This window comes from Contarinia nasturtii, unplaced genomic scaffold (assembly GCF_009176525.2).
Source record: "Contarinia nasturtii isolate CC-2019 unplaced genomic scaffold, AAFC_CNas_1.1 Cnas_scaffold_1699, whole genome shotgun sequence".
NCBI classification, from domain to species: Eukaryota; Metazoa; Arthropoda; class Insecta; order Diptera; family Cecidomyiidae; genus Contarinia; species Contarinia nasturtii.
Window position 1 is genome coordinate 3874068 of NW_022199032.1, and position 18769 is coordinate 3892836.

The 18769-nt window shown below is 32.1% G+C and overlaps 1 protein-coding gene and 1 long non-coding RNA gene across 6 annotated transcripts in view; both read left to right on the forward strand.

Moving 5' to 3' along the window:
• LOC116346805 (prominin-like protein) overlaps nt 1-16334 on the forward strand; it is a 29279-nt gene extending 12945 nt beyond the window's left edge. For 2 of the 5 annotated variants that reach the window (XM_031777021.1, XM_031777023.1), the window contains exons 2-18: nt 5363-5724; nt 6883-7027; nt 7113-7241; nt 7386-7573; nt 7826-7990; nt 8113-8240; nt 8680-8703; nt 9279-9721; nt 9805-9909; nt 9971-10136; nt 10208-10402; nt 10482-10805; nt 10899-11057; nt 11129-11250; nt 13312-13362; nt 13781-13933; nt 14016-16334. In XM_031777021.1, coding sequence (XP_031632881.1) covers nt 5439-5724; nt 6883-7027; nt 7113-7241; nt 7386-7573; nt 7826-7990; nt 8113-8240; nt 8680-8703; nt 9279-9721; nt 9805-9909; nt 9971-10136; nt 10208-10402; nt 10482-10805; nt 10899-11057; nt 11129-11250; nt 13312-13362; nt 13781-13933; nt 14016-14127 — 2895 coding nt within the window. In that variant the 5' untranslated portion in view covers nt 5363-5438 and the 3' untranslated portion in view covers nt 14128-16334. The remainder of the gene's footprint in view (nt 1-5362; nt 5725-6882; nt 7028-7112; nt 7242-7385; nt 7574-7825; nt 7991-8112; nt 8241-8679; nt 8704-9278; nt 9722-9804; nt 9910-9970; nt 10137-10207; nt 10403-10481; nt 10806-10898; nt 11058-11128; nt 11251-13311; nt 13363-13780; nt 13934-14015) is intronic. The other 3 variants (XM_031777024.1, XM_031777026.1, XM_031777025.1) reach the window with 3 other exon arrangements.
• Nucleotides 16335-18072: 1738 nt separating this feature from the next.
• Nucleotides 18073-18584, forward strand: LOC116347085. Its single transcript, XR_004201649.1, has 2 exons — nt 18073-18254; nt 18327-18584. It is a non-coding gene; the product is annotated as an uncharacterized LOC116347085 (long non-coding RNA).
• Nucleotides 18585-18769: the final 185 nt, after the last annotated feature.

Here is an 18769-nt window from a genome sequence, read left to right on the forward strand (position 1 = left end):
ACCAAAATCAAAGCAATAAATTCAAATTTTATGGGCATGTAAGAGCATTTGGTGAACACTATCCATAGAACTGATTTCACTACAACACTTTTTTTTCCTATGCTAGACATTTTGCCAATGGTTAAATACAATGTTTCAGTTCGATTTCTATTTGGACATTTGTGAATTATCGCTAGTTGTGAGCTCAATTTTGACTTGTATAAAGCGGAAAAGAACCATATGAAATCGAAATTATTGAATTGAAAATCATCAATTCGCATGTGTTTCGATTTGTATTTGAATTGCGATTTGATTGCAATAACATTATTTTTTTTTTAGCATTTGGTACATATGTATACAAAAACATTTGATTTTTATGTACAGATTACCTCATTTAGTCGTAATTTATTCCATCTGAATGTTTAGAAACCCATTACTCTTGTGTACAATTTTTGCTTCTTATCTTTATTGTGTTGGTTTGGTCATTCGAACAAAATTAAAGAGGTGACTACTAAGTTTACCTTAAGTGACCTTCTTGAGTGATGTTTCAACTGAAATTTGATCTTTGATATAAATATATTAAAAGGAAACCATAAACTATACCAAATGTGAACGTTGAACTATACGGAAAGAAAAACATTCGCACCTAAAATTCGATCGAAAATGTGTGTGACCATTTAAATTGTATTTTGTTTCGGTGATTTGTCTAACGATCGCGAAAATGTACGTCGATTTCATGGTATTTCATTACATTTGAACATGAAGTTCAACCGTACACAAAAAATCTTCATTGTATATTCAATAATACGCATTAAATGGACATAAAAATGCATTTTTTTCACACGGTAATTATACATACATATTCAAGATGTTAGCGCAAAAATTCAAGTGCATGCTCTACCAAGTAGAAAATGTGTGCGCACATTTTTGCCACCAAAAAAACAACTCTCGCAATTTTTATTTTGTATATGCAACTGCTGCGATATACATTCGTTTCTTTTTCTGGCTTCGCTTTTTTTTCGCACATTCGTATGTTGTTCGTCTTCTTTTGGTTTCGTTCATGTGTCTTTTTTTGTATATAAAACTTTGATACAGTTTTTTTTTCGAATACCAATTCAAGACGGCTGACATTGAACCAGTGAACATTACCGGTTTTTTTTTAAATGCATAACAACAGAAAATTGGAAAATATTAACATAATACCCAATGTGAATTTTATTAATTATGTTGCAATATATCAGTAAAGTGTCTTAGTAATTAGTTGCGATTAATTTAATTTTCACGAAAAAAATGTATCATACATATTTGAATCGAGGAATTTATTACGAATTACAAAAACAACAACATCAAAAACTGGGACGTAGTTATTAAATTAAGGAGGATTGAAACTGTGTTGCCGCATCATGTCGCTTAATCAGGTCACTGCATCCATTTGGAACTGTATAGTGCAGCAGCAGCAGCAGCAACAACAACAACGGTCGTTTTCTGATTGAAAGAAATGCCATGATAGGCGAATGAAAGGATGCCATTTACCAAAAGCATTTTGTGTTGGCATGAAAACTCCATGCCAAGATTTTTTCTTTGTACCATTTTTTGTTGTTGGTATTTTTAATCGCGCCTGTAAACGGCATTGCATAACTCATTGAAAAAATAATGAAATTAACGAAAAAAAAGAAAACAAAATCTGTGTGGATGTGGTATGGTGTGTAGTTGCTGTTGTAGCAAAGCCGCCCAGAATAAGAGCAAGCAAAAAATTTTGATCGTTAAGTTAACGGTAGTTTGTGCCACTTTTGGTAAAACGTTTTTTTTGTTGTTGTTATTTCTCTCTATTTATTATCGACAAAGTGCGAGAGTGCCAAGCCATTCAACGTTTATACAGAAAGAAAGAGAGGATACACAGCAAAAAAAAAAATAATATTATGAAAATGCCATTTTCCGAATTAAGAGCAATTGACGCTTTGTGTGTTTGAAGAGAGTTTGTGGGTCTGAGTGGATGCCATTCGACCCACATAGGTCTTTGTCTAATTTTCGCTACAAAAATAACTTGATTGCAGTAAATTAATTATAAACTAAGCAATCATCATTCATTCTTTGACGCTCCGCAACACTGCGATGACAAATGGTTTGGCTTGGCTTTATGATAGACACCTTAAAAATGTGTTGTTTCTTTTTGCCTTCGCTGAAATTCCAGTTAAATGACAACTAAATTATTGCATTCTCATGTGTATGAGTGAGACATTTACCTTTCTTCTGATTCCTTTGCTCACCAGTATTTATATTTCTGTTGGCGCAATTATGTGAATTATTTTCTATAATACGTAAAATTGCTTGAGAATAAAAACAAACAAACGCATGTGAAACAACAGCAACATCGACGAAAAAAAAGACAAACACACGCATTAGTTTATAAATGAACCAAAATGTATGCCATTAACATTAGACGAAATGAAACGTTTGCTTGCCGCACTTACACAAAATAACTCGCTTTGTTACTCGATCTGGGTGAATAGTGCAATCAGCGCAAATACAATAAAATCACAGTCACTATCTCGTTCGAAATTCATTCATATGCCTAAAAAAATGTTTTTCAATGCGCGGTCGTAATGTGTGAGTGCTCGAGGCATTTTATACTGCATACAATTGAATTGCTGCTCACGTAGAAACTCAAATTCATAAACTGCGGTACAATATTTCAACGCGATTCACACACTATTTACATGTTCTAAATTTGGACAGAGTTTAATCCGCACGTTTTTGGCCACGCATAAATAGAAATTTCCTCTGTTTCAATTAAACGACTTTTGCAGTTTGTCGAAAATCATTGAATTGAACACATAGTCGGTTTTTTTCGGCGTCCGAATTCTCTATTAAAAGCCAACCACACGTAAAAAAAAATACGTTCGGCACCGAATACTGTTTTTGAGCGTTCTAAATACAATACATTAAAAAAACAGATTCTAAACGTGATTAATGACAATCAAAGTGGGGGAGATGTATTCACAAACAAAAAACCAACACATATAATGGAACGTAATCGTTCATAGGGCATATCATGAAGAAAGAGGTGAACCTGACCATTAAAAATTCAACCATTTTATTTTAATTCAAGCGAAACACAGTGTGCTCTGAAAGCTACGAACGGCTTTCAACGCCGAATCGATTCAAATGACAGTACCAGTAAATGGTATGAAAGTTCTCGGATGCGGTAGCAAAATGAATATTCATAACATAAAACTTAAACTTACTGACTGCATTCTTCAAGTCCAAGAAATTATCAAAAATGTGCCATAAACGGATACGATACATGCTCAACAATTTATATTGTCACTCAAAAGATTTATGATATCATTTTAAAAGAATGCTTTTGGCAATTGTTTGTATCATATTTCATACGATATGTTGCCAATGACATTGCCAAAAAAAATTGCTACCAATTCCAATATGCTCATTCGAATATAAAGTCGGGAGTTACATACCTGCAGCACTGACATTGTTGCCAAAGTAATTACAAACTTCTTCAAATGTTGGCATTAGAAACTCGATCGCATTTATGTACTTTTTCTTGTTCGGTTGTTCGCTTCTAATTTAAATGAACGTGACGATTCGATGACATTATCCAAGAAAGTAAATCACTTAGATGGTGTCTGGCGATTTCACTTGAAAGAAAGTGCCAACAAAAACCGAATTAACTTGAATAGAGAGAAGGTGAGAGAGAAGCAAAGTTAAAAGTGAATGGGCAGTTATAAATGTGCTCTATAAGATTCCTTCATTGGCACTTACGTCTTTGTTGCTGTTTTTTTTTTTAAATCGATTTCACGTACGGCCTTTCCATTGACTGATCTTTTTTTCTCGTTGATGAAATTTTAATATTTCATCAAAACAACAATAAAATCACCAAGTCATACTTTTTTACGCATTGAATTTCAACTCAATCAAGAATTTGTACATATACGCATCGACGAAATTTCAAACAATGTCATCCATTGTATACACTGTTTGGCCCCGTTTACATTCAGCATCCGCATTCGGTTGATACAACTTAAGCCAACTTGACATATATCTGGCAGACGGCAAACTAAATCGTGGTGGAAAAAAAATTTTACACAATTTATACCTTTGGCTAATGAGCAATGACAACGTCTTGAGCTTAAATTTCTATTTCATTTGAAAAAAGATGAAAGTGACATTAGCTCGTACTTTATATTTCCTTCGATTAGAGAGAGAGAGAGAGAGATTGTGTTTGCGTAAATCGATGCAGCAACTGTTTCTTTTTTACAATTAAAACAGCCAAGCTAAAAGCTGAGATGATTGAATTATGATCGCTTAATGAACATCAATTGGATAAACTTGATTGAAAATGAAATCGAAATCAGCGTACAAACGGAAAGGATTAGCTAGAAATTTAATTTCAAACATGCATAAATCAAATGTAAACACAAACAAATGATGAATCATCGCAATGTTGCAAATCCATATGGTTTCAGTCGAAATGAATATGTAAACAATGAGCCAGTCGCTGATGAATCTCTCAACAAATATTTATGGCTACCGTTTTATTCGTTAAATGCATGTTATAATTACGTTAATATATCATAATGATTATGAATTTATGGAGGTAATTTTTGTAAATGAAATGCTTGCACTATAACAGTTTTCAAGCCAAAAGCAACAGCAACAAACGAAAAAAAAAACCGGTGTCCGATTCACGTCATTTCGTCAACAACGGGCTTTATCAATTCAAAACAAATAGCGCAGAGACAATGAACTGTATGTATCCAGAATGGCCTATAGAATGTGCGTTTTTTGTGCTATTATAAATTTTTTTTTGGGATGTGTAAGTTTTAATTATCATGCTTTAATTCCGTTGTTCGCAGTTCAAAGCACGAAATCAAATTAAGTTACATTGTATACACAAAATAGCTGCCGGTTGGTTGCGTGATTTTTAGACATTCTGTACTCGTAAACTATTCAAATGCAAAGACGAACGAACTTGCCATATGAGACAAAGAATGAAAATTTGTAAGACTTTGTGCGACAATAGCTCATGTATATGATGAATACGACAATTCTTGATGTTCATAAAGCTCGATAAATATGTATACACATGTAAATTAAGACGGTAGTAGTCACACTCTTTCATGCCAGGTTGATGACCCCCCCAATAATCGTTTTCTTCTTTCAATTCGTTCTATGCGCACAAATTTTTTTTATGCATTATACCATCCGATGACGACCACTCGACCAAAAACTCAAGAAAAATTACATTCGAAAATATTTTCTGTCTACCCGCCCGAGAATTGTTCAATTTCACTTAAAGTAATATGTAATTCAACATTTTTTTTCATATATATTTTCTTTCTTTCTTTCGTTCATTCATTTGCAGATCTCAATTTAAATACAAAGGAGGAAACAGGAAGAGATAATTATTTGAAGGAAAAACAATCGAATTCAAATAAAAAATGGCATACAAACAAATGAAAATGGTCCCGTTGCACATCATGTGCATCGGTGTGGTGCTAATTGGACCACTGTTATCAACAGCACAAACCGTTAATACAGCCGCCGACACAAATTCACCAGCAAACACACGCATCATTCAATTTCGCGATGCAAACTTTTCGATATGGAATGAAAAAGTCAAATATAACAGCACCGCCATGACTAATCCTAAGGGAATGGAACCATTGTACAATATCACAACCCTGATTTTGGACTTTTTCTTGGGAAAAAAACCCATTCCAGATGGTAAGCAATTGTTAAATTGTTTTTTTTTTCTTTTCGTTTTTCTTTCTGCCTGATTACAAAGCGATCCATATCGTTTGGTGTGCACGAACGCGTTTTGAATTCTTGAACAAAGCAGACACTGAACAAAAAAAAATGCATTAACATGGACTGTGTTTGAGAAACGTGTACTCTGAATGTAATCAAATTAGATGTTTTACTTTATTGCCAATGCTTTTTTTCTTGAGTCAATAGCTAAAAGAAAACCGATTGCCGCATTTCAGTCATTTTTTTTTTCATTCTCCCTCTGGTTGCGATTGCATGCGCAGCAACATCGATTTTTATTTGATAAAACAAACGGCGGCCTCGGAACATTTCGAGAAACAAAAAAAAAAATGAAAAATTGTGCACACCATTTTCATTCTTGTATAATTTTAATGAGGTGATTTGGCGTTAAAAATCAAACGAACAAAGAACCCCTTTTGCATATGTCACGCACAACAAAATACGCTTCCGTAAATCTGACTCAGCGAAATAAGTGAAATATGTATTACATCGAAATGGCCAAAACATACAAATCGTATTGTACTACAAAAATCGAACAATCGAAGCACAACCGAAATTACAATTCGAAATGAAATAAGAAGAGAAAGAAATATGTTTCAGTTTTGAACATATTTCATCGTAATTTTGTAATATAAACGAATTGGTTTCATTGTGCAGAAGATTTCATGGTTGAAATATATTGAATAATACATGAATTATATGAATCTCGGATTTTTTTTTTCATTGGAAACAATATAAATTTTCAACCAATTTTCTATGCAAACTATGGTCGTTGTTCTTGGTTGCGATTTCTCAACGTCACCATTTTTTTTCTTCTTCTTTTGTTCAAATGTGATGCTGTTTTTTTCTTCTTCTTTCACTGCTGATGAGATTCTTTCTTTCAATCGTCGTTTTTTTCACGCGTCAAATGTAAGAATGATAAATGAATTGGTTATGTGGGCGCTATTAAACCCGATGGCAATACTAATATGACTAATGCATATCGTAAAGTGGATATTTTGATTTTGATTATGTGATCGCAATGTAAATTGATGTTGGCTCATTGTTTGTTTTCTTTCCCAACATGAAATTTATGCGCTTTTTGATGGTGTGACATGTTTTTTTCCTTTCATATAGGCTATGTTGAAGTGTTGAATATGAATGCAACGCTTGGACCGAAAGTACGTGAAAATCAATGGATCGATTTGGTGAAGCATTATTGGGCGATTTTGCTGGTGGTATTTGTTGCCGCTTTGATCATCGTATTAATGCCAATCGTCGGGTGAGTTTCACACTCAATTCATTTCCAATGAATCATTTTGAATCGATCGATGAAATCTTGAATTGAATTGGTGTTGTAATTGTAGATTATGCGTTTGTTGTTGTCGATGCGCTGGAGCATGTGGTGGACGTTCCCAGCCATTTGATAAAAAACACGATACGTGCCGTCGTATTTTCCTTGGCTTCTTTTTGATCGTCGTTGCAACTGGATTGGTGTAAGTATACATTAACCATCTTGATTTTTACCAACGAATGAAATAAACAATGAAAAATGATCTCACGGCCAATCAAATTTGAATCGTTTCTTTTTTTTATTCTCACCTCAACAAAACATGGTGTTCTTGTTGATGCCATTTCAGTTTCAGTGTAATCGTTGCGTTCGCCACAAACTATTTATTACAACAAGGTATCGAGAATGCAACAACAACAGCACGATATGGTGTGTCGGATACACAGGAATTTCTACGATCCACATCACTCCAATCGAATCACATTCTGGTGAAAAATTACGATGAACTTACTGATCATTTGGAGCTTATGCTAATGGGTAAGTGTTTGAAGACGATTTTTTTATAAGCGTGTATGTTACGATGTGTTTTTGATTGTTGATTTAATGTCTTTTGTATTGTTTGATGGATCAATATGTTTGCTTTGCAATTAAGAATGCTCCTTATTTTGGTGCCCATAAAATGCCGCATTTTTTTTTCATTTTTATTGGGGCAATAATAAATTTTCAAATTCCCGCATTCAATTGTTGTGATGATTTTTTTTTCATTTTTGTATTCACTCTCTTGCACAGATACGGCCGAAGTGGTGATCAAGCAATTGAAAGAGAAATCGAAGGCGGTGTCATTAACTCAGCTAGCTACTTTTGTTGAAACATTACCGCAAATTGAGCAAGATCTGCATCGTATGAAGGAAATAACGGGCGGTTTGCGAGTGAATGCAAGTCAATTGAGCGACGGTATAGAAATTCATTTAAATATTCCATGCATATATATATATATTTCAAATGGAAACAATGAAGTAATGCCTAAAAAAACACACATAAATGGTGTGTCTGTGCTATTTGTTGTTGTCAAACAGGTTTGCGAGGCGTAAAACGTGAATTGCTGTTAGCATTAACAAAATGTCAGAGAGTTAAGGCTTGTCAAGAAGTTCTCGAACAGTATGAAATCGGAAAACTGGATGTGAATGGCATTGATTACGATCAGGTAATTAATCAATGAAAATGTTTCATTAAAAAAAAAAAACAATTTTTTTTTTCAAAGAAAAAATACACAAGCATAGATTTCTGATGTTGATAGCTACAAACTTGGCGATGAGAATATTTATAATACCGAAATCTTTCACAAAAGATTGCGATTAACCGTGTGGTGGCCCGTATTCACATTATTATGCGGCGTTTTGTTCGCCATAATGAATACTACAATAAACTAACAGTTATTTAAATAATGCAAATAACTGCCCTCTACCGACAACAACATTTTCATTCAACAAATTATATACATATAAATATATATTTTTTTCTTCATATCATACACATAATTCATTTTCATCAATCGATTCATGATTAATTGTGATTAACATTCAATGTATTACTCTTTTTTTCGTATTCATACTTGGTTGTAATTTTAATTGTGTGACACAAAGATGTTAGACCGATATTTTCCACGGGTAGGTTTCTCTTTCGTGACAAAGAAAAAACAGTAATTCATTGTTGCTTTGCCTGATATTAAAATCGTATACTTATTTATTAATGTTTATTAACATTTTGTGTTTACGTTTCAATTTATAGCGCTTGCCTTTTTCATTTTCTATTTTTAAATTTTGATGCACGAACTTTTAAAATCTGCGTCCAGCGGATATTCTTTTATCAATTAATTTTTCCCTTAAATTTGTTTGCTTCATTTTTCATTTCTTGACGTAATTAACTCAATGTTTTTATCATGATTTTGTTTTCATCTCTTCATCTTATTCTGCTTCTTCTGTTTTCAGTTATTTTTTTATTTAATTTTGTAATCGTTGTGAATTCAAATTCATTCCGTCTCATTGATTTCATGACAACAAAATATACACTTATTTTTATTTCATTCGTTTGATCATCCAAAACAGTTAACACTTTTATTACCAATTTGAGAATGCCGTTTTTTTTTTTCTTCAAATTTTCGATTTGCGTGGATGCAATTTTGAAATGATTTGTCTCTCTCTTTTTTGCTTGTTTTCATTTTCAATCACAACAAAAACTATAGTTGCCGGATGTAAGCGAGATGATTGCTAGTGTTCACGAATTGAACTCAGGGCACACAATCGATTCAATTCGTCGCAGTCAACATACGCTGGAAAATCTTCGTGATGATATCAATCGCACGATTTATGCAAACATTCCACAAGTGACAAATTCAATTCGGAAAACCGGCACAGCCATGCGAAACATTTCATCGGAAATTCAACGGACATTGGCCCGCATCTCAGATGCAACAGGACAAACGAAACAACATTTCAATACGGCCGATGTTTTTATCAAAGAATATTACATTTATGTGTACTATGCATTGCTTGGAGTATGCTCCATTCTATTGCTTGTATTGATGTGCATCGTTTGCGGATTGCTTTGTGGTATCTGTGGCAAACGACCAGATGGATATGGTGATGATTGCTGCAATAAAGGTGCCGGCGCACGATTTTTAATCCTGTAAGTTATCATAAGAAAAATCAAGTATTTCGACTTGCAAGTCATTTGAAATAATTTTTTTTTTCTTATTGTTTAATCATCAGCGGCGTTACGGTTATATTTTTGACAACATCCGTTCTATTGGCGGTTGGTCTTGTGCTTTTCCTCAGCGGTCTAGTTTTGCATCGAGGTGCTTGCGTGCCATTAAGGTAAGTGGTTTTGTGCCGTTGTACAAATTTAAAATTTAATATTTTGTTCACCATTCCACAGTAATCGAAGTGATAATGTATTCACTCAGTACATTGATCCGGTGATTGATTTGAATACAGTCATTTATGCCAATGGACAGCGGATGAAAATTCGTTCACCCGAGATCGAGCCGTTGAGAATATCAAAAGTGATTGATTCGTGCCATCGCAATAATTCCATCTATAAAGTAAGAATTTTCATTTTAAAATTGCTAGATTGAAACAAAAATAAATGAATTCTCTTGAATTTCGTTTGCAGGTGCTTAATTTGCGAAACTATTTTGATATCTACGAAATATTAACGTATCCGGATCGATTTGAGATCAAATCACAACTGCAAAAGCTTGTTCAAAGTGTTGAAGTACCGAGCATTGAAATACATGTGGATGAAGCCATTGTACGACTTGCTCAATCTGGTCTTAAAGATTTCGATATTGATAAATTTACCGATAACGTAAGTGAACGCCATAATATAATTTTCAAAAGCAAATAACGAAATAAATTGTGTTTTTTTTTTTCACGCACTCAAATAGTTGAACGAGGAAATCACCAAGCATAATCTCAACACAATTGCACAGAAACTCATTGATACGGCCACAAAAATCTCGTCCAATTCTGAATATAGTGATATTCGAACAATTCTCAAGAATCAAGCATTGCATTTACGTACGTATCAAGAGCACTTGGTCACTCCGATGGCTGATCAAACAAAAGAAATGCTCACACTAACACGACGTCTCGAAGAAAATCTCAAATTCAATCGTAGCTCATTCAAAGTGGCTCTCGATGATTTCATCCGTGAAATTAAATTCGCTCAAGATTTCATTAACAAAGAAGGAACGGAATTTGTACAAAAGGTAAGCGATGATAGCCAATAACACATCCAATGTGCACTATCAAAAAGTCTACAGTTTTCTTTAATCAAACGGAATTTTATCTTTGGGCGATAGGTTGCAAATGAACTGGTCACTAGTTTCGAAGAAGAAATCAATACATATTTGAATCTCGTGGTGAACCAAACCGAAAATGAACTTGGACGTTGCGGCCCATTGGCAAATGTTTACAAATCAATTGTTGTGGCTGGTTGCAATCGTATTGTTAATCCATTAGTAAGTTTCAATTGTTAAATTACTCTAAATTTCTATTTATTTATTTTTTCAACACCAATTTTCAATTGCAGAATGGATTATGGGCCGGAATTATAACGTGCATTCTTCTATTTTTGCCGGCAATAGTATTTAGTTTAAAGTTATCTAGTTTATATCAAAAATCTGATCCGTATCCCGGTCCATTGGTTGAAGCGTAAGTATTCAACAATATAAATTGTTGAACATATCGATTATTGTTTTTGAAATGACAAAAGAAAAGAAAGAAAAACGTGACGAGCGAAAGTCAAGTAGATTGTTCTTAAAAAATTTAAATAGCTATATAAAAAATATGGTTTCAAAATATGATTTCTGCCAATTTTTTTTCGTTTGTTTTCGTTTGTTTGTTTTTATATTCATAATAACAATGAATGTATGTGGCCATATTTTGCATGCAAGTTGTTTTTATATATATGCTAAATTAAACGACCTATATTTCAGTGCTCGTGTATTTTGAGTGCCTTTTATAAATTGCTCATAGATTGTTTTTGTTTTGTAAGCTATTTGATTGTATACTCAATTTTAAATGATAACAAATGTTATGTTTTTTTTTTCATTTGTTTTACATGCAGTGTATCTGTGAAGAAATAAGGTGAAAAGATTATTTTTTTTCGTTCATTTTAAGAAGACACATAACACTTACACTAATTGCAAATAGTTCAAAAGGCAGCTTCGTATAATTATTCATAAAAAATTAAATGGTTAGATGGGAGAGTAAAGATTCAGTGATCTTTTAAAAATCTTTCTTATTCTATCGGAGACAATGTGCCTTTGAGAAGCTAATAAATTAAATGATCGAAACTGCCAATATTAATTGACTTAACCTAGAATCAAGATAAAAAAAAAATCATTTTCACCTTAAAATGCTCACATACGCACACAAAACACATAAACACATACACATACATACCGGCTATAATCACTGTATGACCGCTCGTTTTCGTAGACCGTTTTGTTTTTGTTCGTTTGAATGAAACTGCATTTTGCTGTTTCATGCAATGGCCAATTCTGCGAAAGTTTTCTTTGGCTAACTTCAAACCAAAAGATTCAATTCGCTTATAAGCAAAATCAAGACAAACTTTGTCTTAACCACTAAGACCATGACCTTTGGCCATCATGATGACTGCAGTCATTGAGATGTGAATATCAGTTGAGCACATTTGGCTGGACAATTTCAGTAACGCATACTCAAATTGTTCAGTCAAATGTACTAACCAGCTGAGATTCTGAATTTCTGAGTATTCAATATAAAATGGGTAAACTATTGATCAAACATTTTACTATTTAAAATTTCTGAGCTTCTAAGCAACACAAACACTGGATATAACTTTCAAGAAGAGATTGCCACAGAACTCCGACCCAAACGCTCGACCGGAAAAATTCCGCACCGGGTGGGATTCGGGCTGGATCCTTTGGGTGTTCGGACTTCAAGTACGAAACTTTCAATTATTGGTCATTTCTACGAACATGGTCTGCGAATTAGTTTGAAATCAAAAAAAAAATGCGATTCGCAAGAAAGTACAATGTAAAACATACATACACACAAAATGTAGTTGTAATAAGTAGAAAGTCATATATGTATATTGTTTAAAATCGAACTTTGACACACAAACGCCAAATGGGATACACACACACATCATCAAACATATCATCCTCTGTTAATTATCTTCACACATATAATCACAATCGTCTTGCATCATACAAATCGAATTTTTTTTTAGTCTGTAAGCAATAGACATTGTAAAATCACTAAACCAATCCATTGATGAAAAACATGAAAAAAATACACAAACAAACATGCAATAAACGAAACATATTAAAACCGAACAGTTGATTAGTAAACGGAATGCTATTCACACTCTTAATTTTATCCATCCTCATCCGTTTTATTTTGTTTGCAGTCGATTTTAGTTCGTCTTTTTTTAGTCTCTCCTTACATTTTTCCATCAGTTTTTTGTTGGTTCTTTTTATTATTCGGGATGCGACATTTACTAAATAGAGAGTTAAGCACAATTGGAACAGTTAGATCGACTTTATGGTTTATTTATTTTTTTTGTTTGTTTTAATCAACAACAACACCAACTAAGTTAATCATTAATTTATCAGTCTTATTCAATCGTGATACATATATTTTGTTTTTTTTTTATCTTTGTTTTGTCGTCAAATCATATTTTGTTTGCGGTTTCAAAAATTTGCTTTTTTAATTGAATTTTTACAGAGAGTATTTGTATGATGCATACTCGGAGAGGGATAATATACCATTAGCAAAGTAAGTATATTGAGTGAATAAGAGCACATATTCGTGAAAAAAAAAATACAGTCAACTAGTTCAATGCGTCATATATATCCAAAGTTCGATTAAGAAATTTTTGTTTTAAGTTTGATTTTGGATTGAATTTTTGATATATACACTGAAATAAAAATCGAAAAAAAAGTTTAACGATAAATGCGAGAGAGAAATATATATTAATTTTTGGCTGTGCACGATTTTGATTAATTATTTTTTTTACGTATATCAATATGTTTTGTAACTTTGTAATTGAATGTGAGACATCAAAAGATCAAAAAAAATATAAGCTTAAAATATATATATATAATTTAGCGTTGACGATGCACAATTGCCAATCAAATTGCATCCGATAAATTAAAGCTTTAAATTTTCTTTCATTTTTTTTTAATTATACAAGTAGTGGGCCGAAGAACAAGCGACGAAAAAATGATCGTCGCGTTTCATCACGAGATCGTCGTGCCGAATACTATGAAGACTCCGGTTCACCACATCACGAGCATCACAGTGGCAGCGGTTCACGCGAAGCACGATACAGTGATATGGCTCCAAAGTAAATATTTTTTTTTTTTTTTCAATTTAATATTTTTTTTTCATTCGATAAAATGTACTAAAATTTTTTTCCATTGAAATAGGCACTGGAATGGTGGACCGCCAAGATATCAAAATCCACCAATTGCGCCGCCAGCGTCAGAATATGAACGCCCACCGCCATATTATTATCCAGGCGCTCCATCTGAGGACTAAATTTTCTGCCAATGAAAAACCAAATGAAATAACTGATTTTTTTTTGCTCCAAAATGACTTTCGTGTATAAGCAAAAGAGAAAACGGAATGAAAAAAAAAGGAAAACAATTTCTTTGCCACATTAATGTGTGATCGATTAAGGGATGACGTGCATGTGTTTCAATTAGATTGCGATTCCAGTTTGTCGAATTATACTACCAAGGTTTCTATACGTAGAGAACTATACAAAATATTAACAAGAAAAATTCATAATACTATTTGTGTTTTACAATTTGAATTGCATAACTAAAAAAACAAAACAAAAATTGTATGTATTAAAATTTAAGAGAATAGGTTTAAATGAGAATCAAATTAGACATAAATAGTATATTCACCACCCCTCTGAATAAGAGCAAAATATCTTGCTCAAGCTCAAATGTACACGATCTAAATGAACTTGGATTGAGAAGGAAAGAAAAAAAAGATGGAAAAACATAAAATACACACTTTGTTTTTGGCAAAAATGCGTTATTTTTTCCTAGATGAGTTTTCACCGATGAATACACCACAACACTGGCACCATTAACATTTAAGGCTTAATGTGTTACGCCCCCGAATTCAAAACTATATATATATATTTTTATATAATTTTCATAATGAAATCAGATTTGAAGCGAGATAAAATAGCCGGAGTATTGAGTGCATGCAACCCGATAGATGAAAGATTGGCAATTTCAATCGAATTGAGTCGGATTTGAGTCGGATTTGAGTAAGAGAATGGGCGAGAAGATGAGAGAGACAGCGCGCAAAACCTGGTCGTGAAAATCTAAAATTATAATGTTCTATTGAATAAAGAGCTGTACGGAGTGAATTCATCAAATTATTAGTATGTTTTTATAATTTCATTGTATTAGAATTAAAGGCTGATTAAGTGCAAATAAGGTCAAACAGAAAGATGCCATTTTTTTGGTGTGCTTTTTTCCATCTTATTTGGCACTTGAATTTAAAAAATAAAAAAAAAAAAAAAACAAATACATAGAAATTTATAAAATACATATGTAATATTTAAAATACGTAAATTTCAATTTAAAAAATAAATTAATAAGATTTGTCATATATAATTTGCTGTCATTTGTTCAGTTTGAACATATATAATAAAATGTTCAGTAGAGCTATGTGATTTTCTAAATGTTGCTCGAAATATATTCGTTAAGATGATGCCACAGATCCAGCTCCATCAATTTTTGACAGAGACATTTTTTCTCAATTTTTCTCTGATTCTCCCAAACATATAGCCGACTCACACCACACAAAACTTCACAAATAAGAATTTGCTCATTGAAGAAAGAAAATAAGAAGCCAAAAGCACGTCATCTACTGAAACGTTTATCGTTTTTTTTAAACCTCTGAAAATCTTCACAATATTTAGCTTTAGATAAAAACGTTTTTAGTTTATTTCCATTGATATTAAGTGACAAAAAAAGACTTTGAATCGATTTTGATTCAATCGAATTTATATGTATGTTTTTTTAGCTAAATTTCAAATCATAATCGGGTCAATAAAAAAATGTAATAAGCTTCGTATATGCAAAACAAAGCCAAAACACGCAACAAATAAAAGATTTAAAAATTATCCATTTTTGTAATTGAAATATTTTCTTTTCAATTGAAACAATTTTCTATAGAACTTGTATACTCGACACGGTCAAGTTAATTTGCCAGAAAATATCTTTAGATCGATTTATCAGATTTTTGGCAGATTTTTTTTTTAAACATTTATTAAGTTATCTCCAACGCAGAACCTGCATTGATTGACAACTCAATAAATCTCTCCCAAAATCAAATCTCCCAGAATTTATCTGATAAACACACCGTATTTATGCGGCTTTAACTATCTGACGGTATTCACTGCAATTTACTTGACTCAAAATAAAATTGATCTAAATGAAATTCCAATTTATACAGCTTTATAAGTACATTTGCTCACAACAGAAAATTTAGATTTAGAAATATGAAGAACAAATGAAACCAATGCGATATTTTGTTCATTGGACACAAAAAAAGTAAATCTAATTATTAAATAATACAATAAACAATCGAGAGATGAAAATACAAACTCTAGAACTCTTTACTAAGCGATAAGCCATAAATAGTACATTACTAAAATCAAAAACCATACAAGCATTATATCCGTGTGTTGGTGTCTAAAACCATCAACAAATATTCGATTTCTTTTTGTTTTATTTTTATTTATTTTTTTTTTTTTTCAAATTTCAGAATCAATTTTATCCAGTTTATTATCTTTACGGTAACCAGTTTTATTCTTGAACAACTTTTTTTCGTTTCTGTATCAACGAAAAAAAATTCTAACTGAATGAAAAAAAGATATGTGAACATCATATTCTAAGATCTTTAAGTCTAGAACTTTTTATATAGGTAAAATTCATTTCATTCTAAATGTAATTGATCACAGAACACAATTTCCAAAATGAACAAGTATTATAAAAACAAGAATAAACATTTAGATTTAGCAAAGCGAAAAGAGACGGACAGAAGACGAAAAAAAAAACCTTTATTATTCAAGCAATGACTTATTCAACCCAATTATAAATGACTATTTTATCAAAACACACAAAAATAACAATAAAATAAATGGTGAAATCGTACATCCGTAGCGATGTTGTTGTGAAATTTCTAATTAAAAAAAACCACATAAATAATTGAATGAATAAAATGGAATTTTAAAATTGAAAAAAACAAATGCAGAAAAAAAGAGACAGAGAACAGAATTAAACAAAATTTAAAATAAAATACTTGATGGCTGCTTGTTGATGCTTGCAATAGATCTGTTGAATTGTTCATTGCTCTCTACAAAAAAAAATTAAGTTGTCATGCATGGTATCATTTCATTGGAAGTGCGGGTACGAATGATACAATTTCGATATAGTAAGTAGAACATATACCACCAATTGAATAACAATGGTCAATCAGCAGCTAGATTTGATGCAAAGGTTTGTTTTTTTCTTCTGTTCAAATGTGTTTTATTCGCTCCAGACAGAAAAACCAGTTTTTTTTATCATAAAGAACATCGAATATTATTGTTGTTTTGTCTCTTTTCAATCATTTCGACATTCACATTTCTTTTTTCTCAAATGTTTGGCAACTTTGGTGCTCTCTATTTGACTTTGTGGGTGGGGTTTTTCTGATTTCACTTTATAAACTCCAAATGAAAGAGAATTAAAAACAACATCATACATTCAAGCAATAGACAGCTTACCGAAAATACAAAGAACAGCGAGTATATATTTACAAGTTCAACAGTATCGAGACCAATTAATTTTTTGATTGAATCGAAAGAAAAACATTAAATAAGCCTTGAAATGAAGAAGTTTTTAATGTTCTATTTCATCTGTGCTCTTCTTGAATTGATCGCATGCCATCCTTTCGGAATGGGTAAGCCTTACTTTTTTTTACAAACTATTACTGAATGAATATCGCAATAAAATACTTTTGTTGTCTTAATCGTCATCATCATCGTCGTTGTCGTTTAGCTGATGGAACAAATTCAGATGATGTATGCAAACTACCATTAAATAAAGGACTTTGCAGAGCATCAATGGAACGTTTTTATTACAATAGTGAATTGAGATCATGTGAAACATTCCTGTACGGCGGATGCCAGGGCAATGGAAATAATTTCAAAACGATAAACGAATGTAAAAAACAATGCATACGGGTATAATTTGTGAAAACTTGCATTTGGCACGATTTAAATTTGAAATTATTTTATTTGATACGATGTAAATTGATTATAAATAAAGTATAAGCGTATTTCGCAATTTTCTGATATCGAATAAGTTTTAATTGGAAATTTTATCGCTCAATCAATAAATTGAGTGTTTTTTTTTCTCTATTTTAATCGAATTCATTCCAGTCGATGCAGAATTTTGGCTCAATATAAAACAGCTTGGACCAACTGATATGGCCAATCGCTTAAAAGTGATCAATTCTTTTGGCATGCATGCCAAGTATAATTCAAAATACGATATCGTCATGAGATTTGGGTTTTTAATTATTTCAGTTCTTTTTGGTGTTATTCAGTTAAGTGCGTCACAATCACCAGAAATGTGTCGACAATCGCCATTCAGGTTATTCTTGCATAATTGTCTCATATTTTGAATCTTTGTTTGAATATATATATTTTTGCTGAATTTTGCCAGAGGACCTTGTGCTTTGGAACTTAGACGTTGGTATTACAATATGGATATCGAAAAATGTGATACATTTATATACGGCGGTTGCGAAACTAACGGAAATATGTTCAAAACAGAATATTTATGCAAACGGACGTGCATTTGAATGGAATATTCTCTACGTATTCGTATCTGTGTTTATTCGTTTTAAATATGTTTATTAATTTGTTTATTCGTTTTCAAATATTTTGTTTGTACAATAATCAAATGTTTTGGAATCAATCATCAATCAGCATTTTATTTATATTACAAGTATTATTATCATCATCATCATCGTCTTATTCATTTTCATATGGTCAGAAAAGTAAATTGTCACGATAGCAGTAAATGAAAAAAAATTGAATGAACATACAAATTGATTGACAGAGAAAAAGGATATCGAGGCGATTATACAATTACAGCAAGTGCAC